Source organism: Mesoplodon mirus (assembly GCF_964341445.2).
Source record: "Mesoplodon mirus genome assembly, chromosome: 1".
NCBI lineage: Eukaryota > Metazoa > Chordata > Mammalia > Artiodactyla > Ziphiidae > Mesoplodon > Mesoplodon mirus.
Window position 1 is genome coordinate 3,152,501 of NC_138976.1, and position 26,451 is coordinate 3,178,951.

Below are 26,451 nucleotides of genomic sequence, written 5' to 3' on the forward strand. Positions count from 1 at the left end.
CTGACCCATGGCTTTTTGTTGGAAGGAGGGATGCAAGATTAAATAGCACTGGAGAGAGGAAATGAAAAGCCGGGCGCGTCATTGGAGAGAGCAGCGGCACAGACGCTCCAGGCCGGGAAGCAGGGGAGAGGGCCTCCCTCATCTGGGCAAAGATGTTTTCCGAGTCCACAGACCTCAGGGCTGCAAAGCTCTCCAACAAAAACTTTGCAATTTCCTCAGCTCATAGCAGGAGCGCAGCTTGGATAAAATCTCATTATGAGAAAAGGCAGAACTGATTCCCTCAGCAAAATGCCCGGCTCAGCCAAGAACACCTGTGTCCTGCGTGCCTCCATGGCTGGGGCCTCGCGGGCCGCCCGGCCTGTCCTCGGCAGGAAGATGGACAGCCACTGGCCACCCCGGGCGTCGGGGCTGTGTGGGGAATGGAATGGCCGTGGTGACCGCCGGGCTGGTGCAGAAACTTCTAGGGGGTCTGTAGAGCTTTACTGACCTGGTGGGAGCAGAAATAAGGCGCGTAAAACGAGAAAGCCCTGGGCATCCTCGGAGCGAGGGATGCAATGAAAGCAGCGCACCTGCTTCTCTGGGCAGGTGACGTGGGCCACCGCAGGGCAGGCTGCGTGGGGCACCGAGTCTGGGGCTCGGCTTTAGAGCTAACCTGAGCAATTACAGGGTGTGGCCTTCATTGGAGACGTGGAGTCTGGTGTCAGGAGCAGCCACGAGGCGGGTGGGGCGGGGACCTGCCCCACAGAGGTCTGCCTGGATGAGGTGATGGTGTCCTTTATGGGAGCTGGAAGCTCAGGTTGACATGTGTGTGGGACATAGCACTCGGCTCCAGGGAGTCCCCATTCCGTGCCCTTGCGGGAGTGACCACCCCCTGAGCCTCAGTGGGTGCATCTGTAACGTGGAGATGAGAGGGAGGAAACGAGGTCCAGCTCCCTCGTGGAGGGGCCGGGGGGCTGGAATGGGGAAATGCAGAGGCTTGCGGTGGGCAGTGGGCGCCCGGAAAAAGCCATCCTGTCGGGTGGCAGGTGGGGTGGGGTGGGCGCGTGCAGCCCCGGGCCCTGGGCTGCTGCTGAAGGAGGAGACGGAGCCCCAGCCACCTGGTGTCCCCCCGGCGCCCTCCGTAGGTCTGATGCCCACGCTGGGCTGGGCCGTATGTGACTCATGCGTCCTGTCGTCCGTGGGATCCAGGAGGCCCACCGTCAGGGGCTGGAGTGGGGCATGTGCCCCTGCAGGTCGCAGCGAGAAATGCTGCTGTCGGGGGGCTTGTAGGCTGTGGTAGGCTGTGGGAGGGGCAGGGCGGGTGGCAGTGGGTCAGCAGCTCCCCATGAAGGGCACGCACCCACTGCTCCAGGCTCTGCGGGGCTCAGAGGGCAAGGCTCTGGGCCGGGAGGGGCGAAGGGGGGGAGAAGTGAGCCTGGGCCGGCGACCGTGCAGGGGGGTCGCGGCCTCACCCATATCACGGTGGGGATTTCGGGGAGCAGAGATAGCACAGTGGGGACCCTCGGTGAGCGCTCGCTGCATCATGGATGAGGGGGCCAAGGCCCTGGTCAAGTGTAAGACAGCACGGATGCTGCGGGGTGAGGAGATACACGGCGGGACCTTCCTGGTTCTGGAAAGTTCTTCCACCCCACGGCCTCCGTTTCCCCATCTGTAAAGTGGCGGTTGCAGTGAGGCTCAGGAGAGATGCATGGGGGGTGCCCAGCAGTGGCCAGGCACACTTTGGACCCCCATCACGGCGTCACAGTTCCCCGGACTCGGAGCCCTTGGGGCTGATCTGCTGTTGAGGCTGGCGGGACCCACCCCCTGCTGACCTCAGATTCCATCTGTAAAATGAGACGGTTTTACTACATCGGGGATTTTGACTTTCTAAGGAAACCCGTAAACCCTTTCCTAACTAACATTCCTCTGGGGCAGCCTGATGTGTAAAACCTGCTAGGACCCCAGGCCCCCTCCATGGAACCCCTTTTGAGAAGCCCTGGCCAGGCCAAGCTCCAGGTCCCCACGTCCCGAGGGACCTGCGAGGGGCAGGGAGGCGGGAGGCAGGACGTCCCAGGAGGTCAGTGGCCGTGCCGGCCATCCCGCTGATGCTCCCTGGGCTCCGAGGGGTTGCAGCTGGGCTCCGGCATCTCCCACCAGCAGCCTCTGTGAAGGCTGCACCAGGGCAGGGGCTCCGTGATGGGCCTCTGGGTCTGGAGTTTGGAGCTTGGTTTCCCATCCCACGAGGCATCGTGAAAATGCTCTCAAAACACAGTCATAAAGCTGTGATCATTCGTTGCATGTTGGAAGGGCAACATGCACCCGCTTAGGGCAGCCGGGGGGCGGGCAGCCAGGGGGCACAACATCTCCAAGTCGCTGGGTGGTGCTGCCGGAAGCCCTGTGTTGAGAAGGATTCTGAGTTGTCTCTGGTCTCAACAAGACAGCACAGCGGGAGACGAGGTCTCTGGGAGGGGCGTGCGAGGTGTTCGGTGTCGAATAATTGCACTTCTGGCTTCCAGCCTCTCTCGATGGCAGGGTCTATTTTGATTTTCCAAACTTCTGGCAGAGCCCTCCTCCTGGACCACCCGAGGGTGGAGGAGGGCAGGGGAGCCCCAGGTTTCCTTTGGCTAAATGGGGAGCCCAGGGCCTGCGTCCTGTCTGGGGTCGCCGGCCACCGGGACAGTCGCCCACATGCCCCCTTGCTGCAAAGAGAAGTTGGTTGGCTCTGATCGGATGCTCCAGAGGGGGCGGAGGAGTTCCTGTGGCCTCACTGGGGACGGAAGGAGGGGTCCTCTCGGGGTGCGGAGTGGTGGCTGCCTTTGACCCAAATGTAAGATCGGAGCTTGTCTGAAGACTTGAGGGGCCGCTCTCGGGCCTGGCTGCCCCTCACAAGGACCAGAGCCTTAAGGATCCCAAATCCCAGGCCCTGCCCCCGAGCCCTTCCGGGCAGAGCGTCTGAGGGGCCCGGGTTCCTCGGGAGCCCCCCTCTGGGTGTGGGGCAGGGGGAGACAGGACTTCCCTCTGCCCTGAATGCCTCAGGGTAGTTATGAGGTGTTAAGGTCATGGCTTCCAGGGCGTGCTTGAGTGTGGGGCCCCCAGGACACCTCATCCAGGGCTGCCCAGCGTCCCCGTGGCACCCCAAGGGCTGCCTGTGCCCCCAGTACCCCATCAGTGTTTTGGGGTCCAGGAACCATCCTGCCTCTGGTCAGAACCGTTGACCAACCGCCTCAGGTGAGAGCAATCAGACCCCCCGAGGGAGGCCGAGGTCCTCCCTAGCTTTGTGCAGACCTGGTGTTTCCCGTGAGGCCAGGGAGGTGTTTCCTTGGCTTGTGCAGGTGGGTTTGGCAGCTGTTCCCTGAGCCGCATCTCTGCCTCCCAGCCCTCAGTGGGGTCTGCTGCTGGGGGCTGGGGGCAGCATCCTGAGGCCCCCCTCCCCACCCTGCCCTGCCCTCGGGAGGTGGCGCCCCTGGGTGACTTGAGGGCAGGGGAGCCACCTGCTTCGTCTGGGAGCCTAGAGGCAGAACCAGTGCCACATCTGTCACCCCAGGGTCCTGCCCCAAAGCTCCTGCCCCTGATGGGGTGCCCGGGGATGTGAGCCCCCTCCCTGTGTGCAGGAAGAGGTAGGGGGAGGGCTGGAGGGAGCTCTGGATGAGGATCCGGGTGCAGAGCTTCTGGGGGGCTTCGCACCCATGCCTCAGTTTCCCTTCTCCATAGTGGGTGGGGGACAGTAGACCCCTGCCCCCTGAGGGACACACCCACAGAACAAACAGGCATGTTTTTTGGTGTGAAAACCCACTTGAGGATTTGGCGGGAAAGATGATTTTCGACGTGTACGGGCATTTGCAGGGGAGGGTGGGTGCTGGGAATGAAGGGGGCTTTCTGCCGGCAGGGCCCTCGACTGATCACGTGGTCACTGCTGCAGTCTGGGGCATGGGTGGGCAGGCGGGGAACCAGGCCTGGCCGAGGGCCAGCTCAGCAGGCACATTCCAGAGCCTGGGCTGAGTGGTGGGAAGCACGTCCACTCCGGCTGGGTCTGTTCCTGGGAGTGGACGCCCGCACCCTTGGCCTTGCTCATCGCCCTGTGCGGGGCCTGCGAAGCCTGGCGCTGGGCCCGCACACCTTGTGGTACAGGGACACAGAGATGCCCTGGCCACGTCCACCACCCGGGGAGGCAGGCCCTCTGCCGGACCACTGTGATGAGCGTGCTGGCTGCTCCTGCGAGGGGCGCACCCCCTGCCCGGGGTCACAACTGCCCCCCAAATGCCCCGAGCCTGTTCTTTTTTTCCGGTAACTGCATTTGGAGAACATATATTCAGATGTCAAGCTGCCAGTCACAGGGAGAAATACTTTATTTGAATTGGATGAAATTTGAGCTAGAAGTCATGTTGTTTAATAAAAATGTGTGGTTTTGGTTCACTGTGCCTGTCGTATGGTTCCTGTCTGCTGGAGAGTTTAAAGCGTGGGCCACGGGCTTCCCCGGTGGCGCAGTGGTTGGGAGTCCGCCTGCCGATGCAGGGGACGTGGGTTCGTGCCCTGGTCCGGGAAGATCCCACGTACCGCAGAGCGGCTGGGCCCATGAACCATGACCGCTGAGCCTGCGCGTCCGGAGCCTGTGCTCCACAATGGGAGAGGCCACAGCAGTGAGAGGCCCGCGTACCGCAAAAAAAAAAAAAAAAACGTGGGCTGGAAGCCTCTGACGTCCAAAGGGAGAGAGAGGGGGTGGCTGAGCGAGGGGGTGGGCGCCGGGCAGGGGTGCTGAGGTGTGGGCGGGGGGCGCCCCTCTCCTGCTCCGCCCCCATGACAGCCCCGCTTGCCGTCACGGGCCCTGCTCACCCTGCACGCCCACTCCTCCCAGTGGCAGGAAGGCAGGGGGGCTGCAGACCAAGCCCCCGGGGACTGCGGCCAGGCTGTGGTCGGTGACACACGGTGAGGGTCCATCTGTGTGCCAGAGACAGTGCTGGCTGTCGGGGTGGGAGGGCCACGCTCCACTCCTCCGAGCCCCCTGCGTGGAGCCAGGCTGCCGGGGTAGTTCGCTCATCGGGGGCAGTTTCAAACCCGGGTTGGGAGGCCACGTATTTGGAACTGTGCCCCAGGGATCGGGTAGGAATGGGCCTTTGCTGGACTCCAGGACTGTCACCCCATCTCTAGGTCAGTTTACACACAGAGCCTTTGGGAAGCCAAGGAGGGGGAGGGTCCTGTCCCCAGAGCTGTGCACACGGCCGGCACCTTGCTTCACAGATCCCAGAGGCCATCTGTGGACCCACGCTTAGTGACTTTGGGTGACACATCACCCCAGCCCTGCCATGGTCCAGTGGTGAGAGGCCACATCTGGCCCCTGCCTGGGGGCCCGTCTCTCTCTCTTCCTGGGGTCTGGCACAGAGAAGGGCCTCACGCACCTTCACCAAATGACTGGCAGGGAAGGTGCGGCTTCCTTGCCTGGGCCTGTGGTTCTGACACGTGCAGATGGGCGCCGTGTTCTTGCTCCGCCCGTGGCCCTGCCCTTCAGGAGTGGTGCGTGCCTTTTGCTGAATCATGGCAGAGCAGAGGCTCAGTAGCAGGGGCAGCCTCAGGCTTCTGGCCAGAAAGGGGCAGTGGGACTGCTGGAGGAATCGATGAAAATCTGATGAATACACAGTCTGGGTATGATGGGGTGTTATCCATGGGGCACAGGGCAAGCCCAAGGTGTTAGGAAGGCTGTGGGCACCACTAGGCGGTGGTTCTGGGCCGTGGGTGCATCCACCACGTGTGATGCAGTAGCTTGCACTTAGTAGGTGCTCAGTAATGACTATTGAATACTCAAGTGGATGGGTGGATGGAGAGAAGGATGGATGATCCATGCACGGATGGGCGGGTGGGTGGATGGATGAATGGTGGTCGGGTGGTGGATGATGCATTCATGGACAGATAGATGGATGGGTGGATGGGTGGGTGGATGGATGAGTGGATGGAGGGTGGTCGGGTGGTGGATGATGCACACGTGGCCAGATGAGTTGGTTAGTGGATGAGAAAGAGCCGGGCTCTGTTTTCTCCCTCCCCGGGTGCTGAGACCCGTTTCCTGTTGAGTCCCTCTTCTTGGCCTTGTGGCCTCCCCCCACTGGCTCTTCCATGTGTGCCCTCTTGCCCCCTTTTCAGAAATACTTTCCTCTATACGGCGGTCTTCTCATTGTCATTTTCATTTATATGCCACCAGTTTCCCATGCTTCATCCCCCTGGGACCTTTGCAGCCTCTTAACTCCTTCAGACCCCACCCTCCCCTCAGCACTTTTCCTGAACACCCCCTCCATGGATCATAAGTCTTTAACACTACTTACTGAGCACCTTCACTGTACAAGGAGTTTTGTCCAGAGGACTTGTAGCCTCCATAGCTCGGTGAGGTGGATATGGCTATTTTATGCCCATTTTTCACAGAGAGAAAGAGCAGGGCCCAGAGAGGTGAGGGGACTCACTATGGGCCACACAGCTGGAAGGTGGTCGTGCAGGGCAGCTCCTCCCCCACGCGCCCCGGGTGCTGCGATTCCCTCTGCCCTTGGCAGCTGGCTCATGTGGCAGGTTGTCCCCAGTGTGTCCAGGGCTCAGGCTGTCCATCCATCCAAGTGCAGCACCAGAGGAGAGGAGCCCACAACCCGATGACCAGCGTGTGCACACAGAGCCCCGCCCAGCACCCCGGCACCAGGGCCCGAGGGATGCAGACTGACCCACCAGGGTCAGGAGCACACAGCAGGAGGCCCCCCCAGAGCCTCACAGGGGCTGCAAGGCAGAACGTAAGGGTCTTCCTGGAAGAGGGGTAGCTGGCCTCAGGCCCCAGGCCCAGAGAGGGGCCTCTGCATGATGGAGCGGAGGTGCAGGATAATCCATGAGAATGTGCAGCCCTGCCACCTGGACCCCACGACCCACAGGTGGTGGCTTCACAGTGGCCTCGGGGCCCGTCCTTTACAGTTACTCATAAAGTCTGGAAAAAGAACATGCACGGCCGGCAGCAGCGCTCCGAGCTCAAGGAGCCCAACTCCCGGCATAGCCCCAGTTACCCCGCGTGGGGCGCCATCTCCGACGACAGAGTCCAGCGTCCTGCGTTCTTCCACGTTCTTTTTCCTCCCTGAGAGCTCATCAGGTCCTGTAGTGATGGGGACCCGCCTGCCGTGTGACCATGACACTGGGCAGGTGGCCTCTCAGGTGCAGAATGTGGATTAAAGGGCATCATTTATAGGGTACTTGTGGGCACAAAGTGGGCGATGCCGTGTAGCTTCTCTGTCCAGTGCCGGATCTCCAGGAAACACCGTCTACACATGAATCGTTAATGAGATGATTACTGTACCAGTCAGTTTACATGCATCTGATTGGGGCCAGAGCCCTTCTGCCAGGGGGACGTCGGGTGTTGGATAAAGGTCATGAGACCTGCTGCTTCCTCACAGCAGCCCTGTCGTTTTTCCATTTTCTACACAGCATGATGAGAGCAAAGTGGAATAAAATGTTCATATGCTTTCCCGAGCTGGCATAGTGGCACTGTCCACTGTCAGAAGGACACCTCAGAAAGACCAGGAAGCTCAGTGGTTGTGGGTTCATCCACGTGTGGCAAGGGTCAGTACTTCACTCCCTTTTATGGCCGAATACTATTCTCTCACGTGGAAGGACCACACCTTGTCTCTCCATTCACGCGTCTGTGTGCACTAGGGCAGTTCCCACTCTCGGCTGTTGTGAGCAGGGCAGCAGTGAATGTGGGTGTGCATGGGCTTGAGTCCCTGTTTGCAGTTCTCCCTTGGGTGAACTGATTTGGGTGAATTGTTTATGTACCTGTGTTAGTTCTCAGCATTGGAATTGATGGGTCATAGGGTATTTTGCCTCTTTTAAAATAAACCCCGCCTCCCACCCCTGTGGTAGGGGGTGATAGGAAAGGAGACACGGTACTTCCAAGCCCTCAGAGTTTAGGGTTGAGGCTAAATGTATCACTCACAGGAGACAAAAGCTCTGAGCACTGGGTGGGCACCTGACAGGTGCTCATCAGGTGTCTGGATGGGTGGCTGGCTGGGTGGATGGATGGATGGATGTGTGGGTGGAGGGATAGGTGATGGAGGGCTCGATGGATGGATAGATGGGTGGGTGGGTGGGTGGGTGCATGGATGCGTAGATGGGTGGGTGGATGGATGGATGGATGGATGGATGGATGGGTGGGTGGGTGGGTGGATGGATGGACGGATGGACAGATGGACGGATAGATGGGTGGGGGATGGGTGGATGGATATGTGGGTGGATGGGTGGATGGATGGATGGATGGATGGATGGATCAGTAATGCATGGATGGCCGGGTCGCTTGAATGGCTCTTGGAGGTAGCATCTCCCCCAGAGGAGGTCTGGCCCTGAGGACAAGCTCTCAGGCATCAGGCAGTTCTCCTGGGTCCCCACGTGGGTGCCCTCTGTGCTCCCTGTTCAGGGCTGTCGTCCTTTTCCAGGGAGACATCCAGCAGCTGCTCTTCGTCTCGGACCACCGGGCAGCTTACGATTACTGCGAACACTACAGCCCTGACTGTGACACTGTGGTCCCTGACAAGCCCCAGTCTCAGGACCCCAATCCAGATGAATACGTGAGTCCTGGTGGGAGCTGTGGGCAGACCGTCTGGGGGTGGTGGACGTGGAGGGACACAGAGGCTGTGGGACTCCCGTTTTAAGGAAACCCACTGGGTGAGACTATAATTGATCCCCGGGGCCAGGTGGACTCCTGACTCACTTTACGAAGGGTTCTGTGCTCCCAAAGCAATTGAGTCAAAAAGGATGTTAGTAAAGAATCTTTCACACAAGTTTCTGGGTGAAGAGAGCCATGCGCCCTCTGGATCTACACCTGGGTGGGGTGCTGTGAGTGGAAACGCCACAGGTGCCCTCAGCAGGCTGTCTGGAGCTTGCCAGACAGGAGGGGCGCAGGGCTGTCGGAGCAGAATGATGGTCCTCTGACCCCTAGGGCGGCAGCGACTCTGAGGGGCAGCCTCGTCCCGAGAGCTTCAGGAGTGTGTCCAGTGCCTCTGTCCTCTGACCATGACCCGTGTCTGTGGGTCAGCCTTTCCCATCCACCCGCCCTCACGCCCCAGCAGCACCTCGGTTAATTTGATTTGCAATTCTTTGTACCATTTCCAAATGAAAATCCTCTCCCATCCCCTGCGCAGATTGGATTCCTGTTTCTTTTAAGTAAAATTCAATCCTGCTCTTTATTTTTTCTCTGAGCTTCCCTTCTTTCATGAGGAGTCAGAAGAGAAGGAGGGGGGGACCCCATGAAGCTGTGGAGTCCTGGGCTAGGCATGTCTTTGACACCCTGAGAACAGGGTGGGCAGTGCTCCCAGCTGGGTTGCTGCAGCCGAGGCCTCCTGGCCACGCCTCCCCCTCCCCATGCCCAATACAGAAATGGGTCTGAGGGTGAGACCGTCTCTGTCACTGTGAAGTCCCTCCCGTGAGGCCTGGGCCTTCGGTGAAGGTCGGGGAGGGCCCTTGGTTTGGCTGGTTGTCCTGGCCCTCGGGTGCCAAAGGGTCAGAGCATTTGGACCTTTTAGGGCTCATCTCTCTTTGAAGGCCACCGGGGGTCCCCGTTTCCTTCCCTGGACTCCTCATGGGGCTGGCTCTGTTCCCCCAGGGGATGGTGGGGGAGGACTCCTTTCAGGGCCCACGGGGTTGGTGCCTGGAGCTGGGCACAACTTTTTGGGGGTCCGATCTTCCCAGTTGAGCCCGCGAGGGAGGGAGATGGCAGGCTGGCATCTCGGGGTGGGGGGCCCGCACCCTCCTCACGTGACCCTATTTGCTCTCAGTACCCTGAAGGAGAGGGTGAAGGAGACACCTATTACTACGAGTACCCCTACTACGAGGACACGGACGACGTGGGCAAGGAGACCACCCCCACCAAGACACCAGTGGAAGCTGCTCGAGAGACCACGGAGGTGGCTGAGGTCTGGCCGGGTGGCTGCTGGTCCCTGGAGGCCATGGTTGGCGGGGGGGACGGGGGGTCTGTGGTGAGCATGGCCATTTGGGGATACGTGGAGAGCAGGGACGGTGGGCGGGAGCTTGGCAGGGAAATGGGGGACCAGGGACCGTATGTGCTTTGTCCTCACGGGGAGTGTAGGGCAGAGAGCTTTCCGTGGTGCAGGGGACACCAGGGGACATGGATGTGATGGCATCCAGTCCCCTTCCCAACGGGTGGCCGGGACACTGGCCCATATGGCTCTAAGAGTCTGGAATGTTCTCTTACTTGTTTTTGGTCACCATGTGGCTTGCAGGATCTTAGTTCCCCAACCAGGGATTGAACCCAGGCCCTCTGCAGTGAGAACGTGGAGTCCTAAGCACTGGACCGCCAGGGAATTCCCTGTTCTCTTACTTTATCTATATATTTTTTTAATTAAAAAAATTTTTAATTAAAAAAATATGAGATGTAAAAAGAATTAAAAAAAAATTTTTTTTAATCTGAGATATTGTTCACCCTGTCCAAGTGCATGATTGTGGGGTTTAGTCGTGCACAGCACTTCCGCGGGCTGGGCTGTCTCCCCCGGACCGAGGGGGCCCCTGTGCCCCAATCCACAGGGGCCGGTTGGTTGATAGGTCAGCCTCCCTCTCAAGCCACAGAGGAAACCCCCGACCCGGTCCTCGCTGCGCTGGCCACCCCCCTAACCCTGTGTGTCTCTGCCCGGCTCCCAGGAGCTGACCCAGCCCCCCACGGAAGCCCCTCCGGTGCCTGGCACCAGCGAGGGGGCCGGGAGGGAGGAGGACCCCGGCATCGGGGACTACGACTACGTGCCCAGCGAGGACTACTACACCCCACCCCCTTACGAGGACCTCAACTACGGCGAAGGCATCGAGAACCCCGACGAGAACCCTGACCTGTCCCCTGACCTGGGCGCCCGGGCCGAAGTTCCCACTAGCACGGTGCTCACCTCCAATGCCTCTAACGTAATTGCCTTCCCAGCGAGTGGGCTTGGTCCAGGGGAGGGGGCTGGACCCCGGGCTCTTCCTTCTCCACTCCTCACCTTGCTGTCCTGGGGCAGCTGCCCTCCCCCTGCCCACCACAACTGGCCCTGCAGCCCTTTGCAGCCAGGCCGTTTTAAATGGTCGCCAAGGATGCCTGGTGAGTTTGCAGTCACTGACTTGCTGGCTGGATCTCAGTGTTGTCAGTTTTTCATCAGCAAAATGGGTGGAATGAGCCCCGCCCTCCAGGTCTCTTGGGGTTCAGTGGAGATGGATGAGGACATGTGTGCTGACAGACATGTTCCTGTCTGTGGCCCGGGTGAGGGCAGGCCAGACAGGTACATGAGCTGGGGGTCTGGACAAGCAGACCAGACATGAGGCCGGGTAGCACCATGGGCTTTCCCATCAGGCAGACCTGACTTGAAATCTCTGCCAGTGACCTTGGAAAGTGATATCCCCTGTCTCAAAATCAGTGATCTCATTTACAACAACCTGGCACCGGCGTTGCCCACCTCTTGGGGTTGTTGCCACGTCTTCAAGTTGGAGAGGAGTTGAGGTCAGCCCTGGTCCATAGGGAATATGCTTACAAACAGCCATCGTGTGATGCTGCATTGTTGACGGCCACAGAGCCGACACACGGGGTTCTGATGGGTCCACACCCCTCTGGCAGCGGGCATGGGATTAGGGGCTTGTTACCCCGAGACCCTGGGCCTTGGGTGGAGCCCCTGGCAGCCCCAGGTTCCCCAAGTACACGGTGCAGCCTGGTGCCGCATGCCCGTCCTTCTGCAGCCCTGATTTGCCACGGGGTCTTGGGGGCTTTGGGGTGAGTTTCCCCATCGTGAGAGGGAGATGATGACTCCCAGCAAGTGAACCCCCAGGCTACCTGTGTTCTGTGACCTCGGATGCCACGGTGCTTGGAGTCCCGGGGCTGGGGGCCTGTGCGTGTCCGTTACCTGGCTTCCTCTGGGTGACCCCTGCCGCCTTCCCTCTCAGCCGGATCTGCCTCCGGAGGGGGGCATGGACGACTTGGAGGGAGAGTTCACAGAAGAAACCATCAAGAACCTGGACGAGAACTACTACGACCCTTACTACGACCCTACCATCTCCCCGTCGGAGATCGGGCCGGGCATGCCCGCCAACCAGGACACCATCTACGAAGGGGTGAGTGGCTAGGGAGGGTGCCTCCCCGGGCCCTTGGGGGGGACCCCCTGCCTCATCAGCCGTGTGGATTTGGTGTAATCTGTGCCTTCTTCCTGTTCTCCCTCTCCTCTCTCTGCACCTTACAATCCTCAGATCGGACCACGGGGCGAGAAAGGTCAAAAGGGAGAACCTGCCATCGTCGAACCAGTAAGACACTTTCTTATTGTCTCCCCGAAACCGGCGGGGTGGTGGGTCGAAGCTTGGGGCACGTGGCGGGTTAGGTAGGATGTGGCTGGACCTGCGGGGACCCCTGCGCCTCTATGCCTGGGGCTACCACGAGGAACTACGTGACCTCGTGGATGCCACATGCTGCTTCGAAAAGCGCCTGGGCAGGGGTAAGTTTCTGGACCTCGAACGAGGTGGTGGCTGCCTGGAATTCGAATGGGTCAGGACCCTTTGTGCCGCACGCTTAAGATCCGGGCACATCACTGTGTGTCGATTTCTCCTTGATAAAAAGACTCGGCTTCTGGGAAGGAGGGAGCTCCCCTGGAGGGCAGAGCGGGTGGTTAGCAGGCTGAGTGTGGGCCAGGAGCGGCCGGTCTGGAGCAGGGAGCGTTAACCGCGGACCCAGCTCTTCACACGGGCTGTGCAGCCATGTGACTGCAGCTGGTGAAAAAGGGAAGCCTGGTTGTCAGCCACGCCAAGGGGATTTAATAAAACAGCTCTGCACTGAAACTCCCACTGAGTGAAACTGCACTGTGCCAGGCTGGGGGCGGGTTAAACAAAATGACTGTTGAGAACGTCTTAACCTTGGGATCATAGGGAAGAGGTCCCACGTGCACCTCGTGGGTCAGTGGGTGTTGGCGGGGGCCCCACTCTGTGTTGGCATGTCGTCTGCCCTCAGGGAGCTGTGCCTGGCCGGGAGCACCAGGGTCTACCCTGTGGCCTTTCGGCTGCCGAGGTCCAGGCCCTGAGCCGGGACAGGCGAGGTGCCAGGTGATCAGCCAGGTGGGGGAGGGGTGCCCTTCAGCTGCACGTGGTGGGCCTGGCATCATGGGCTGGGAAGCAGCTCTAAATAAGAGTGGGGAGGGGCTGGCTGCCAAGGTCCACCCCTGCCACATCTTCCAAGAGCCAGAGGGAGGAGGCCAGCGTCCTGCACTCGACAGCTTGTGAGGCTGGGGCCAGGCTCCAGCTTGCTTTACTGCCAGAACTTGGTTGCCCGACATGGAGGCTCCAGGACGCTTCCGATCTTGGGGCTTCTGGGACGGAGAACTGAAGTGACCCCCATCCTCCCGTGGGACTGGGAAGGTTCTTTTGGAACCTCATCCCCCTTAGAGGCACCTGAAGCCCGTGGCTGGGGCATCAGGACGGAGGGACTAGATGACTGTCCTGCTCTGTGCTCCCTGCCCCGCCCCCCAGGCCTGTCCCAGGGGTGGGCGCATCCGCTCCCACTGGGCTGTGGCCACTGGGCACACACATCCTGTTCTCGGGCTGAGTACATTCCTTTTCCGGTGCTCCCCAAGGGTCCAAGGGAGTCAGGGTTTGTCTGGGGCCGAAAGATGGGAATGCAGAGGAAGTGGGCAGAGGGGCCGAAGGGGGTCCACCAGCACCAGGTGGCCCCTTGCTCGGTGACATGTAAAGTCCTCACACCAAGTCCAGACTCAGGGAGGAAGGCGACCCTCGGGGAAGAGCAGTGCGGCCCGTGGTGCCGCCTCAAGACACGGGGCTGCCAGGGACCCGCTCCAGGCCTTGAGGGGCTCTGTCAGAAGGTGGGCCACACCCAGCGTGACTTCCCTGTGGTCCAGCTGTGTGCAGACCATGGTCCAGATGGCCTTGGTCCCCAGTGGACTTGCCGCTGACTCAGGTGCCTTCCGTGGTGTCCCCATCGCTTTGGTGAAAGGGGCATCCTGCCTGGGAAGAGCGGAACCCTCGGGCACGTGGGGGCCAGGCTCTGTGGAGTCCTGGGTTTGGTCCTGGCTCTGGGAAGGCCTGGCCGGCACCTCGGTCAGGACGAGCTTCCTGCTCACATGTCCCCCAGACCGGGCTGCCCCTGTGTGAGAGCCATAGCATCCCAGGTCCAGGTGGAGGCGGGTGAGAGTGGATGAGGTGTCCAGTTGCCAGGCTCCACCAGGCTCCACCAGTGAGGGTGGGCCGGGGGAGCAGGCTGAGAAAATAGAAGCGGCCCAACACAAATAGCGTGTCTCCAGAAAATGCATTTCATCTCTGCTCGGGGAGAAATGAGCCATCGGGATGCAGTTAGGGAAGGATGCCCTCCCCTCTGGCCCCAGCGTTTGCTCCCGCCCAGCCCCCAGCCTGTTTGGAGTGTCCGAGGAGCCAAGGCCAGTCTGCCTGGAGACATCATGGAAACAGGTGTAATTTCTCAACCTGGAGCATCACCAGATGTCCTCAGAGTCTTAGCTCCCTATAAACGGATGGCCGAGTCCTGGACCACAGCCCACGTGGTCTTGCCTTGGCTGTGCAGGCATCATGGCCCGTGAAAGTTGGGTGGCTGTTTCCTCTCCCCAGCCTGCCCCAGCGACCTCCCTCTGGGGAGTGTGGCTCACTGTCCCTGGGGCTCTGGGCACCAGCTCCTTCTCTTTCCATCCATCCATCCCAGGGACACAGGGGCTGTTTCCCACTCAGACCTGGTACCCTCTGTCATGGGTCGGCAACACCAGCGGCTCCTTGACAGGACAGGTGTCCCTCAGCTGAGCGGATTCAGGCCAATCAGATCTGGTGCTCCTGGCTGCCCTGGGACCTCAGGGAACCAGGCATCTCCAGATTCAATGTCCTGTATCATCTGGTGAAGGCCCGTAACAGGCATGTCTACCTTCTACTGTGGCTTAAGGAAGGTTCTCTTGGTCTGTGCTATGTAGCAGATGAATGGACCCTCGTTAAGGATTGTTTCGAGTTCTCAGCTGAGGCTGAGACCTTCCACCCTGGTGGGGTGTGGAGCGGGGCCAGTGAAGGAAGGCCATGGCTTCCCATGTCTTGGGAGCACTTCTCGTTGGGGTGGCGGCCAGGGGTCCATCCCTTCACTGTACCTGGGAAAGCGCCGGCACCCCTCCACGGGGTCCATCCATCCAGGGCCTCCGGCCCTTTCCGGGCCGACCTGGACTGATCCTCCCGTGAGAGCCCACCCACCGTGGCCCCCACTCCCTGAGAACAGCGGTTGTGTGTCCAGGAAGACAGCTGCAGCCCTGCAGGGTCCATGGCAGTCAGGGGTTTCTCTCTTAATCCTAGCTCAGTTCTGAGCTTCCTCAGCTGCCTTTGTCAGAGGAGGAGACAGGAAAGTGGGGCTGATGAGGCCGTTTGGAAGAACTTTCTGTGTACATCTCGTGTACAAACATTTCTCTGAGTACACATCTGTGTAAACACCGGGTGCATCCTCCCAGCGACTGGGGAGCCCTGGTGGGGAGGAGGAGGGGCTTGGAGGGGACCTGCAGCCCCTGGCCTGGATGCCCCCCACTGGGGGGTGTCCGACACCTGTGCTGACCTGGTGCCTGTCCTGGACACACCCTCTTACTCCTAGGAGGCAATCCCAGGTTTCCCAAGAGGACTGTTCACTTTCAAAGAAAAGCCCAGGGTGCAGCAGCATTGATCAGCCCCAGAGAGAAGCAGCCCGAGCCTGCTTTGTTCCAGGGAAACAGGAGGCAGGTCTGCCACCGGGGGCCCAGTATGTCCAGCCCTCTCACTGCTGTCGCGGCCGTCGCAGGAATTCACCGGGAGGAGGGGTCCACAGCAGCCAGGCGCCCCGCGTGAGGCTGAAGCCTGCCCAGCCGAGCCAGACAGAACCCACTGGGTCCCAGGACCCCCAGAAACGATCCACCACGGTGTTCTCAGCATGCAGACCCTTGCAGGGGCCAGGGGTCCTTCCCTCCCTGGAAGGCCATGCGTTGCCCCTGACCCCTGAAGTGGGCATGGAACACAGAGGACGCTGGGGCCTGTCTGACCTTGGTGTTGACCGGACAGGGGTAGAGAGGAGGCCCGCGCTGGGAAGGTGGCTGAAGCCGAGGCCCGAGAGCAGGAGCCCCCGGGCCGGGAGCTCTGTCCACAGAGACCTGCAGCCTGGTCTCCCCTCCGCTGCCCGTGCCGACTCTAGGGCCCAGGCTGACAGGGCGGGCAGGAGGCCTTGTCCCCATTTGGGGGGAAAGACAGTGAGGCCTGGGGGCCAGAGACAGCATGAACCTCGGCTCAGCCGGGTGAGGGGCTAGAGGAGGATGGCAGCTGAGTGTCCAGTGGACTTGGCTGTGTTTCCCATGTGGAGGGAGGAGGGGGCTGGAGACCCCAGCGTGGCTTGTCTAGCAGTCGGGCCTAACGGGTCTCTAGGCGGGGACCTCAGCCTGTGGTGCCCTTTCCTCTTGTCCTCCCTGAGTCCACCGGGTGGTCGTCTCTCCACCCTCACTGGGCCCTAGTCCTGGGGTCCACTGCTCCCTCAGGCCGCCGTCACCAGGGCCTGCCTGGGCACTGCCCCCTGGGCACAGGAGGGCCAGAGGTGTGGCCGGGGAGTCCTGGTCCCCCTCTCTCCTCTGGAAGCTGTTCTTGAGGGAAGCCTGTTGGTTGATGTCTGGTTTGTGGCCGCCCTGAAAACGCTCAAAGGACGGTCACTGTGGCCCCCATTCCAGAGGCTGCTGCTCGGGACCCCTCCCAGGACGCAGGGTGCAGACCCAGAGGCCCGAGACTGTGGTCCTCTGGTCCACCCAGCATGGAGGGCTTCCTCAGGACTGGGGTCTGCTAGGGGCCGGGCCCACTCGGGGTCTGGGGTCTCACGCTCTCCCCGTCTCTTCCAGGGCATGCTCCTGGAGGGGCCACCTGGCCCCGAAGGCCCCGCGGTGAGTGTCCCATTTTATTTCCCGTGACTTGCGGGAGGCGCTCGGGGGTGGAGGGAGACCCCTTAAAGCTCCCAGATGGAAAAGAGGGGTAAACGCCCTGGGACCAGCACTTTCTCGACCCCTCTCCTGGCCAGGCGGGAACCGCCCTGTGGCTGCACCTTTAACTCTGCCTGATTTTATTTTTAATTCTAGGGTCTCCCAGGACCTCCAGGAACGATGGGTCCCACTGGCCAAGTGGGTGACCCAGGAGAAAGGGTAAGGGCGGCTCAGTCCCCTCGGATCACGGGCTCTGTGGCCTCGTCCAGGCGTCCTCCCTGCTCAGGGAGCAGCCTTGACCTCACCTGTGTGGGTGACCGCAGTACACTGACGTCCTTCCCCAAATTGCCCTGTCCCCTCGCATCTCACGCCACCCCTTAGTGCGTCTACTCTCTTCAGATGTTTAGGGGGCCGACTGTTGCCTGGCCCTGAGCTGGAGGCAGGAGACCCCTGCAAGAGTGAGCCTCAGCCGGGCTGTGGGTCCCCCGGCGGGTTCCAGGGGCCAGCTCACAGTGGCGGCCCTGCATTAGGGTAGCAATAACAACAGCTGCCGTGGCCAAAGAGCTCTGGTGCTGCCTGGGCATCCCACAGGATCCGAATTATCCCCCCTCACTACAAGAACTTCATTGGCCTTAAGACCCCCTTGCTCCAGCTTCCTTGTTGGAAATCTAGCAACAGACACAGAAAACTTGCTCTGGGTCAGAGAGACCATCTTGGGGTCACCCTAGCCAAAGGGACCGTCCTGGGGTCACTCTGACCAAAGGGACACATCCTGTGGTCGCCCTGGTCAAAGGGACCATCCTGGGGTCTCCCTGGGCAAAGGGACACATCTGGGGGGTCACACTGGTCAAAGGGACCATCCCTGGGTCGCCCTGGGTGGCTGCCGGAGAGATGCAGGCTGAGCCCAGTTCGTGGCAGTTTCGTTCCGACTCCTAGTGGGCGTTTGGGGGTACTGCTGCCCTGTGAGTTCTCGTCCAGCTTGACATTTTTTTCTTTTTGTTTTTCCTGCTGGTCTAATGAATATCGATGTGAGCACAATCAGACTGAGAGCTATAATTGGGTGTAGTTGTAGATGAGAGACACTGGGGGCGTGTATGCATCCTAACAGACCTTTATCCCCAGCGCCTGGCACACTGCCCAGAGCAAAGACCTCACGGTTTTGGGGTGGACAGTGCCTGGGTCTGGTCCTGAGGAAAGGTGGCTGGGGTCTGCTTCCAAGGGAGCGTTTGGCTGTCAGGTGCTGGGGGCTTTGGGGTGATGCTCGGGGTGATGTGAGGTGATGGCCGCAGACAAAGCAGGCGGCTGCGTGACCTCTGAGGGCAGCTGGATCAGACTGGGCACCAAACAGGATTCTCCGCCATGTTGCTTCCCTGTGGCCAGTGGCTTTGGGGGCAGAGTAGGTGGGCCTTGCTCCGTGGCTGGCCTGTGACATGCTTGGCCTTCCCATCCTTCCCATGCCGCTCCTGCCTCTGCCCCAGTTGAAATTCCAGACAAGCAAGTGAGGGGCCTGTCCTCTCCCCACCCCTGAACCCACACCAGTCAAGTTCTGCCCCAGGGGCTGCAGTCTCTAACCCAGCTCACTCCAAAGGTCTGGGAGTGGATGGAGGGGTGACAGCCGTGTCCCCTCACAGAGCCATCCTCAGATGGACCCAGGGGTGTGACTGAGTCCAGATGTCAGTGAGAGAGGATGGCCTGCCGTAGCAGACATCTTCTCTCTTAGACGTAGGGAAGGTCGCCATCCACAGGGCGCACAGATACTGACTGACATCTCCCGTCAGCCTCAGTGTTGCTCCAAGTGTCTGTCCATCTGTCCATCCAGCACAGATATTCACTGAGTGTCCACAGTGCTGGGCACTGGTCTAGCACTGAGGATCTAAACGCTCATGAACCAGAGGGTCACTCCTCCCCACTTGGTCGCTGCCTCCGGGGTGAGCCTGGGTCAGGGCCAGAGGCAGCGATCCTGCTGGTGCTTTGTGTGCTGAGACCTGAGAGTTGGAAGAGCCAAGGCACCTGACAGCGGAATCCCGGTGCTTTTAGAGCTGGTCTCTCTTAAGTTCAAGTTAGGATCCAGGAGAAAGGGACTGGGGTCAGGGAGGCAGAGGAATCACCTGCTCTAGAGCCTGCTGTTCCTGAAATTGGAGGGGAAACCTGCAACCCATTGACCTTTCCACGGCCCTTGCCAGGGAGAGGGGCTGATTCCAGGAGCTGAGCACTGCTCACCCTCTGGGCCCTGCTTCACCAGCTTGTCCAGGAACTGTCCCTGCTCACAGCTCAGCATCCCTCTCAATGCCCAGATCTCCTGGTTGTCTGCTAATTAGCTGTGAAAGAACATTGGATGCAGAGTCAGGATCCTGCAATGCCACTTGCTGGTAGCATGACCTCAGAATTCCTGTGTAGGAGAGGAAAAAACTTTACCCTCTTAGGTTTTGTCAGTGGGACCTGCAAATTAAACTGACCAAAGACATTAGCAGGAGAAAAGGCAAATGAGTTTATTAATATTTTTAATTTTACATGAGGCTTCATGAAAAAGAAGAAAAAACCCAGAGAAGTGGTTAGACTTGGGAACTTATATACCATTTTAACAAAAAGCAATAAACTACGGAGAAGTGACTGCAAAATACATGGGGGACACTAATGGAAGATAAGGCTTGTTTCAGTAAGGTCTGTTTATGCAGACTTGTCTGAGTGCCCACCGTCTGTCTCCAGTGATAAGGGTTCCTCCCTTTGTCCTGGTACAGGTGGGGGTGGGAGTGAATTCAGGCCACCTTCACAAAGGGAAATGTGTGCCTTGCTTGCAGACTGATGAGGGGAGGGCAGGGGACTCTTCCTGCACCTGTTGATTCCCAGTTGCCTTCAGCACAAAATAATCCTTATGCTGAAGTGACATGTTTTGGGATGCTATATCCTGGTCCCCGTCACCTGCTTGGCCTCACGTGCTCTTCTGGGGACAGGACAGGCGGCTCTGCCTTCCAGTGCCCCTGTGTGCCCAGGACATCTTTTATGGGGCCATCCAATCTGGGACACCTGGTTACTCACCTGTTCCACACAGCCAGGTATCTCTGTGATGTCCTGGCCACAAGCCACAGTAACACGGGCCTTCCCTGGGTGTGTTGGGGCCAAGTCCTCTCTGTGACCTGGTCGTCCCCCGTCCGGTGCTATCAATGAGGGAGCACATGGTGGGGGGGACCTTTTGAGCTGGGACAAGGCTGAAAGTATCGATAGAAACACCTCAGCGCCTCCCTCCAGGCATGTAGGGCTTCCCAGGCTCAGAAGGCCTCAGTGAGCTCCGCTGGGACTTCCCGGCCCTCTCCTGCTGCAGGGCCAGCTGAGGCTCCTGGTGGGGTGGGAGCGTGCATGGTGCCAGCTTCCGCCAGGGCTCTGGCCCCGGCCGCAGGTATAGCCAGTTTCAGATCTAGAGCAAGCGCTGACCCCTAAGAACTTCTCTGGCCTCTCCCAAGCTGTAATTGCACAGGAGCTGACCTGAAAAAAAAAAAAAAAAAGCAAACCACTGATATTGAGGATCTGAGGATTGGTGCGTGTTCCTCTCCTTTTCTGGGTCTTTCTAAGAGCAAAAGCAAAAATAGCTCAGCATAAAGACTCCCCTGGTCTTTGCAGCTCCCTCCCCGCCCCTGCTGCTTTTATTATGAGAGGCAGCGCGGCTTTGCAGCTGGTCCTGAGCCCCAGGCTCCTGGGTTCAGCCTGGGGCCTGAGTCTGTAGCCACTTTTAGAGGGTCTGAGCTGTCTGTCCCCTCATCTCCGTGCCAGAGTGACGCCAGGACGGCCTCAGGAAAACCCTCTGTTAACCGTGGAAGGGGTGCCTTGTTTCTCTACCTGGTCTACGTGTGACCAGCCCTGCGGTGCCAGTGCTTTAAAACATTTCCGCTTGACCAACTTAGGCCACTGATCAGAAAACACACAAAGGCCAGGTGATTTTCCTTATTTCGCCTTGAGCCTGGTGGCTGGAGCACGCCCCATGTCTGACAGGCCGTGGACAGAGTGGGCCACGTCATTAGCCTGCGTTCAGTGTCCTGAAGGGGGGGAAGGCGGCTGTGATGTAGCCCCATCTTTTGGCTCAGGGGACAAAGTCTTTGAGTTACAGACCTCAGTGCTTGGCAAAGCTCGGCTGACGATTTTTTCAAGCCGTGGTAAATACAGGTGCGGGCGAGGGGACACGGGGGACTCACGTCAGATTTTAAAGTGTCAGAAGGATTCACGGGGCGGTTTTCTCCCGCGAACCTTCTCTTTCTCACAGGGTTTCCAGATTTTCCTTGTGCATCTATGCATACGCTCTTGGGAATCACTCTGGGTGTAACTGAAGCATGCCAGCTCAGGGTGAAAATAGCTTTTGGGCCCCTGAGGTTGAATTTTCACCCTCCATGGCTTAGAAAGAGCAGGAGGAGGGTCTTTGAAAGTGGAAACAGTGGATGAGGGGCCGCCCCAGTATGCTTCCTGGTTTCCAGTGCTACACACACACGCACGCGCTCACCACGTGGACACCACATGGACGGCATCTTGTCCCTGGGAGACACGGACCCTAAGCTTTGAATTGGGGGCTTGATTTGGGATCGACTCAGCAGCAGAAAGCTCAGCTGTGAACAGCTATCAGCACTGGATTTCCAGGAGGAAATCTGGGTGGCAAAACACGTTCTGGACTTTTCTTTTTTTTTTTTTTTTGCGGTACGCCGGCCTCTCACTGTTGTGGCCTCTCCCATTGCGGAACACAGGCTCCGGTCGCGCAGGCTCAGCGGCCATGGCTCACGGGCCCAGCCGCTCCGCGGCGTGTGGGATCCTCCCAGACCAGGGCACGAACCCGTGTCCCCTGCATCGGCAGGCGGACTCTCAACCACTGCGCCACCAGGGAAGCCCTGGATTTTTCTTTTTTTAAGCAAGTTTTATTTTCTGAGAATTTTTTTTTTTTTTCTGAAATGGCAGGCAAGGACCATTTGGCTGTATCCATTAGCAAAAAGGGGAACGGGAATCCTTTGACTCAGCAGTTCTGCTTCTGAGGACCTACCTAAGAAAGATGCCTGGGAATTCCCCAGTGGTCCTGTGGTTAGGACCCCACGCTCTCATTGCCACGAGCCCGGGTTCGATCCCTGGTCGGGGAACTAAATCCCGCATGCCGCGCAGCGTGGCCAGAAAAAAATTAAAAAGAAAGAAAGAAAGATGCCTGAAGACTCATCACGGCAGCCTGTGTCCTACTGAAAACTGGAAATGACCTACACGTGCATCCGAGGGGGACGGATTAAATAAATGATGAGTCTGTGACGTGTGGCCATTAAAATGAATGAGGCCAAGCTCATAAATAGGCCACAATGTGCAGCAGAGGAAAAGGGCCAATTGCGGAACAATATGGACAAGATGATCTTGTGAAAAAGGAGGAAAACCACCTCCCTGGCCACGGACCCCTAGACTGACGGACGTAATACACATCGGGTGTTCGGTGCCTGTGCTTCTGGCCTCTCTGGGCACATACAGGGTTTTAGCCCTACTTACTTCGGGAGGAACGAGAGGGAACTTTCACTTTTCCCTTTGTGTGAATCTGTGTTATACCACGTTTCACAAGAACGGGGATCGGCCCTGGAGTAAACATAACCACTGAAGAAAAGACGGTGTTAGTTCTGGCCCAGGCAGGACACACCCTTCTGGGTCATTCCGGGATGGACCCCCCGGGTGCTTGGTCTTCTGGGCCGGGGAGTCGGTCTGTGTCTGAGCTGGGAGCATCGTGCTGTGGTGGTGTTTGCACACTCGGTTCGAGGGCTGGACCCAGCATCCCTTGCCGTGGGGCTGATGGTGGTCTCTTTCACTGAGGAGGGGGAGCTAAGCTTCATCCGTCTGCAGACAGACCTCGTCCCCCGCAAGCTGGTTGGGAGTGTACCCGCGTTAGTGAAAAGCTGAGTGATAAAACGCTTTTTTGTCAATAAGCCGTATTATTCGTGTTACATTCACGTAAGCCTGACTTGGGCCAGAATCAATTAGAGACTTGTCGGCGGGGGGAGTGGGGGTGGGCTGCTGTTAGGATGAGCTGGAGGTAGGATGTTTGTGCAGAAGTGGGGCCTTGAAGTGCTTGAGAGCACTGGGGTCCCGTGCACTGTCCTCCCGGCGACTCCAGTCCTGCACGTCTGTCCAGACAAGTGGATGCTGTCCGTCTGCCCTCTGCTCCACCCGCAGAGCCGAGGGTGCGTGAGGAGGGGCCCCTCGCTGACCACGGACCAGCTGGCCCTCTGAGCAGCCAGCGCAGGTGTCCTTGGGCTGCCCCGCCCAGGTGGGACACCTGGCAGGGACGTTCCTGGGGTTATTCCTGTGGTCGTGGAAGCCCCAGCACCTGCCCCCAACCACCTCCTGCGGTGTGGCCTCTGCCCTCCACCCCCCGCCCCCATGGCAGGCTGCAACCTTTCTGTCCCTGATTCCTCTGGATCCGCTCAGGCCTCCCTCCATCCTCCTCCCTGTGCTCCTCAGCCCACAGCGAAGCCCCCTCCTCTGGGCTTGGGGGCTGTACATCCCTTTCCCGGGGTCCTGCGTTTCCTGCGGGCCCTGACTCCACCCCGTCACCTCGTCCCAGCCCAGCTCTGCCCTGTGCGCTGACCCACTCTCCTGGCCCCTCTGTCCACAGGGTCCCCCTGGACGCCCAGGCCTTCCTGGGGCTGACGGGCTGCCCGGCCCTCCTGGAACCATGCTCATGCTGCCTGTGAGTGTCCTTACTTGGGGGCTGGGGGTGGCGGCCGTGTGGGTGGGCTCGGGGTCCCAGGTGCGATGGGGGAGTGGGGCCCTGGGCTGTTTCTGAGGGGGGTCGATCACCGGGCCGACTGTCTTGTAGAAACAGGCTCCTGGGGGCTGTTCTGCTGACATGGCAGGGTGGACACCGGGGTCAAGGGCTCCACCTCTGCCGGCGTCCAGGGCTGGCCCCTCCGAAGGGAACGGAGTCCAGTTCTGCGGGAAGCTGTGTGGTGTCTGCTTCCATCACCACACACCTGCCCTTTCCACTCGGACCCCCGTGCCAGTCGGTCCCTCCTTGAACTTGACCTGCTTATGACTTTGCAGGTCCTCACGGAGAGCCCAGGCCGGGAGGGCGAGTGTGTGGAGGGCTGGTCTGGGCCCATGTCAGTTCCTCTGTGTACCCGGGAGGCTGGGTGCAGCTCAGGAGACCCTGCGTGGACCTGTCGCCTCCCTGCTGGGCCTCAGTGCGGGGTTTGCACTGGGCCCTGGGCTCTTCCTTTAAATAAGTCAGGGCCGTGGGGTCTCAGGTGGGATGCCGCAGGTGCCAGAAAGGGCTTCCCGGCTGCAGGGAGGCTCTCCGGGTGGCCCCAGGGCTGAAATTGGCCGGCGGGGCTGGAGCAGCTCTTTGCTAGCAGAGCCGGGTGGTGTGACCGAGACGGGGACGGGGGCTGGAAGCTGCCCATCCAGACTCTCCAAGGCTCTGCTGTTGCCAGAGAGGCCGATGGGCACTGCCTCAGCCCTGGGGTCAAGAGTGGGCACCATGTCGGTGTGCCTTTGGTGACCCCAGTCTTACACCTACAGTTCCGGTTCGGAGGGGGCGGCGATGCAGGCTCCAAAGGACCCATGGTCTCAGCCCAGGAGTCCCAAGCTCAAGCCATCCTCCAGCAAGCCCGGGTGAGTGGTGCCTGGAGCCGGGGGGCTGCGGGGACAGAGCTCGGAGCCCAGCTTGGAGGGGAAGTGCCTCTGGCCAACTTGGGTGTGCTTGCCCAAGAGTCAGGAGCCTGTGGGGATCCAGTCATCCCTGTGCATTTGGGGGACCCGGGTGAGCACCAGGAAAGGTGGGGGAGGTTTCTTAGGGGTTCCTTGCCCACACCGAGGGTCCAGGTTCCTGGATGAGGACTTGGCTGCTAAGCCCCTCTGGCACCTGCTGACCCCGTGCGCCCAGCTTCACCTGTCTGCTGCCCTCCCCTGGGCTCTGGGGATGGAGACAACCCCCCCCCATGTACTCCTGGAAGGGGCTCCCTATGATGGGCTGGGCCGAGCCCGACGCCCCGGGGAGAGAGCCCATGGGCCCCAAAGCCCCTCGCTCAGCCTGGGGGTCCTGAGGAGCACTTGCCCCATTACTGCTCTGCTCTTGGCAAATGAGCTGATTAGTGAATTTTGTTTTTAATTGACGAGGCTCCCGGTTGCTGACTGCCTGTGATAAGAGCAAATGCCACCCGGTGGGGTGGGTGACCCTTCAGTGGAGTGCCCGTAATGGGGCATTGCAATAAGTTGCTAAGTAGTCCCTTGTTTGGCAACATTTATGTAGCTCTGGCGCAGCAGATAGATGCCAATGATCAGAACGTGTGGATGATGAATTACAGGGCGGCGGGTACTGAGTCACTGCTATGGAACAAATTGCCGGGTGATATAATCAGCGGGTAACAAACCCCGTCACCTGCCACCGGATTTATTGACAGGCCGGCCTGGCTGGCCTTTGAATATGTGTGTGTGTTGACTGAAGTCAAGTGGGCGATGGGCTTCCGAGAAGATTTTATAACACAAAATCTTCCAAAATTAAAATGGCATCATGCAGGGGAAACAGTCTCAGAGTGGCGTGGAGGAAGCCATTTAAGAAAGCAGGTTGAACTGTGTGGTGGCAGCTGGGAGGCGTGGAGCCACCTGGACAGGTATCTAGGTGGGGCCCTGGGTGGCCAAGGCTGCCTGGCTGCCTCTTCTGGGCATGACTTCGTTCACCCTAGGAGGGCTCCCCGATACCTCCCCGGTTGCTGGAAGTGCCTCCTGTGGAACCCTAACCCAGCCTGGAAGCGGGGCTGCTCTCCAAGCTTTACTCTGCGGGGTGCAGGGCTGAGGGCAGGCCCTGTCTGTGCGAGGCCGGCTGGGGAGAAGGAAGCAGTCAGCAAGAGGCTCTGAGCGCCCACGTGGGTGGAGCGCCCATCCCCAAAGTGGGGAGTGGGCACCCAGCTGGTTCCCACCCCACCTCTGCCGCTCCGTTTGTGGGTGTCGCCGGGAGCCCAGAGGATTGGAGAAAGTGGGTCTGGGGGTCCATGTGACCTACTCCCCCAGAGGCTCCTGTCCTTGGCCTCTGATATCAGCCCCCCTTCCCACCTGGCATGTCTCACCTGTCAGTACAGGTAAACCAGCCATTTCTCAGTGTGTCCCGTTTTCCCTTGCAGCTGGCGTTGAGGGGGCCGGCTGGCCCGATGGGTCTTACTGGGAGACCCGGCCCCATGGTAAGTAATCATGGGGGAGCCTGGGGGGTGGGGTGCCTTCCCTTCCCCCCCACCAGCCCATCAGGCTCCCAGCTTATCCAGGTCAGAGCACACTTTACATCACTGGGACCTTGGGGCAGGAGGGGCCTGGGCAGGTGGGGCCTGTGGGGTGGGAAGCCCTCCCACTTGCACCGGCTACGACTTTACCTCGTGACCCCGGCGGCTCCAGGCCTCTTTCTTTTGAGGCTGCCATCCCTCTTTTTAGTCGAGACCACCTCAGTGTGGGGCAGACCCCAATTCCAGCCCCCTGCCCGGCCCCTGCTGCACGAGCCTCGGGAAGCCAGGCACTCTCGGGGCAGTGAAGGGGGCCCCTGGGGGTGTGCGTG

At 59.7% G+C, this 26,451-nt stretch overlaps 1 protein-coding gene across 6 annotated transcripts in view; it reads left to right on the forward strand.

Moving 5' to 3' along the window:
- Window positions 1–26,451, forward strand: part of COL5A1 (collagen type V alpha 1 chain) — a 162,338-nt gene that overhangs the window by 61,631 nt on the left and 74,256 nt on the right. For 4 of the 6 annotated variants that reach the window (XM_082624008.1, XM_082624012.1, XM_082624007.1 and 1 more), the window contains exons 5-14: window positions 8,421–8,552; window positions 9,759–9,896; window positions 10,639–10,890; window positions 11,899–12,066; window positions 12,199–12,252; window positions 16,836–16,877; window positions 17,070–17,132; window positions 23,527–23,601; window positions 24,432–24,524; window positions 26,030–26,086. In XM_082624008.1, coding sequence (XP_082480134.1) covers window positions 8,421–8,552; window positions 9,759–9,896; window positions 10,639–10,890; window positions 11,899–12,066; window positions 12,199–12,252; window positions 16,836–16,877; window positions 17,070–17,132; window positions 23,527–23,601; window positions 24,432–24,524; window positions 26,030–26,086 — 1,074 coding nt within the window. The remainder of the gene's footprint in view (window positions 1–8,420; window positions 8,553–9,758; window positions 9,897–10,638; window positions 10,891–11,898; window positions 12,067–12,198; window positions 12,253–16,835; window positions 16,878–17,069; window positions 17,133–23,526; window positions 23,602–24,431; window positions 24,525–26,029; window positions 26,087–26,451) is intronic. The other 2 variants (XM_082624010.1, XM_082624009.1) reach the window with 2 other exon arrangements.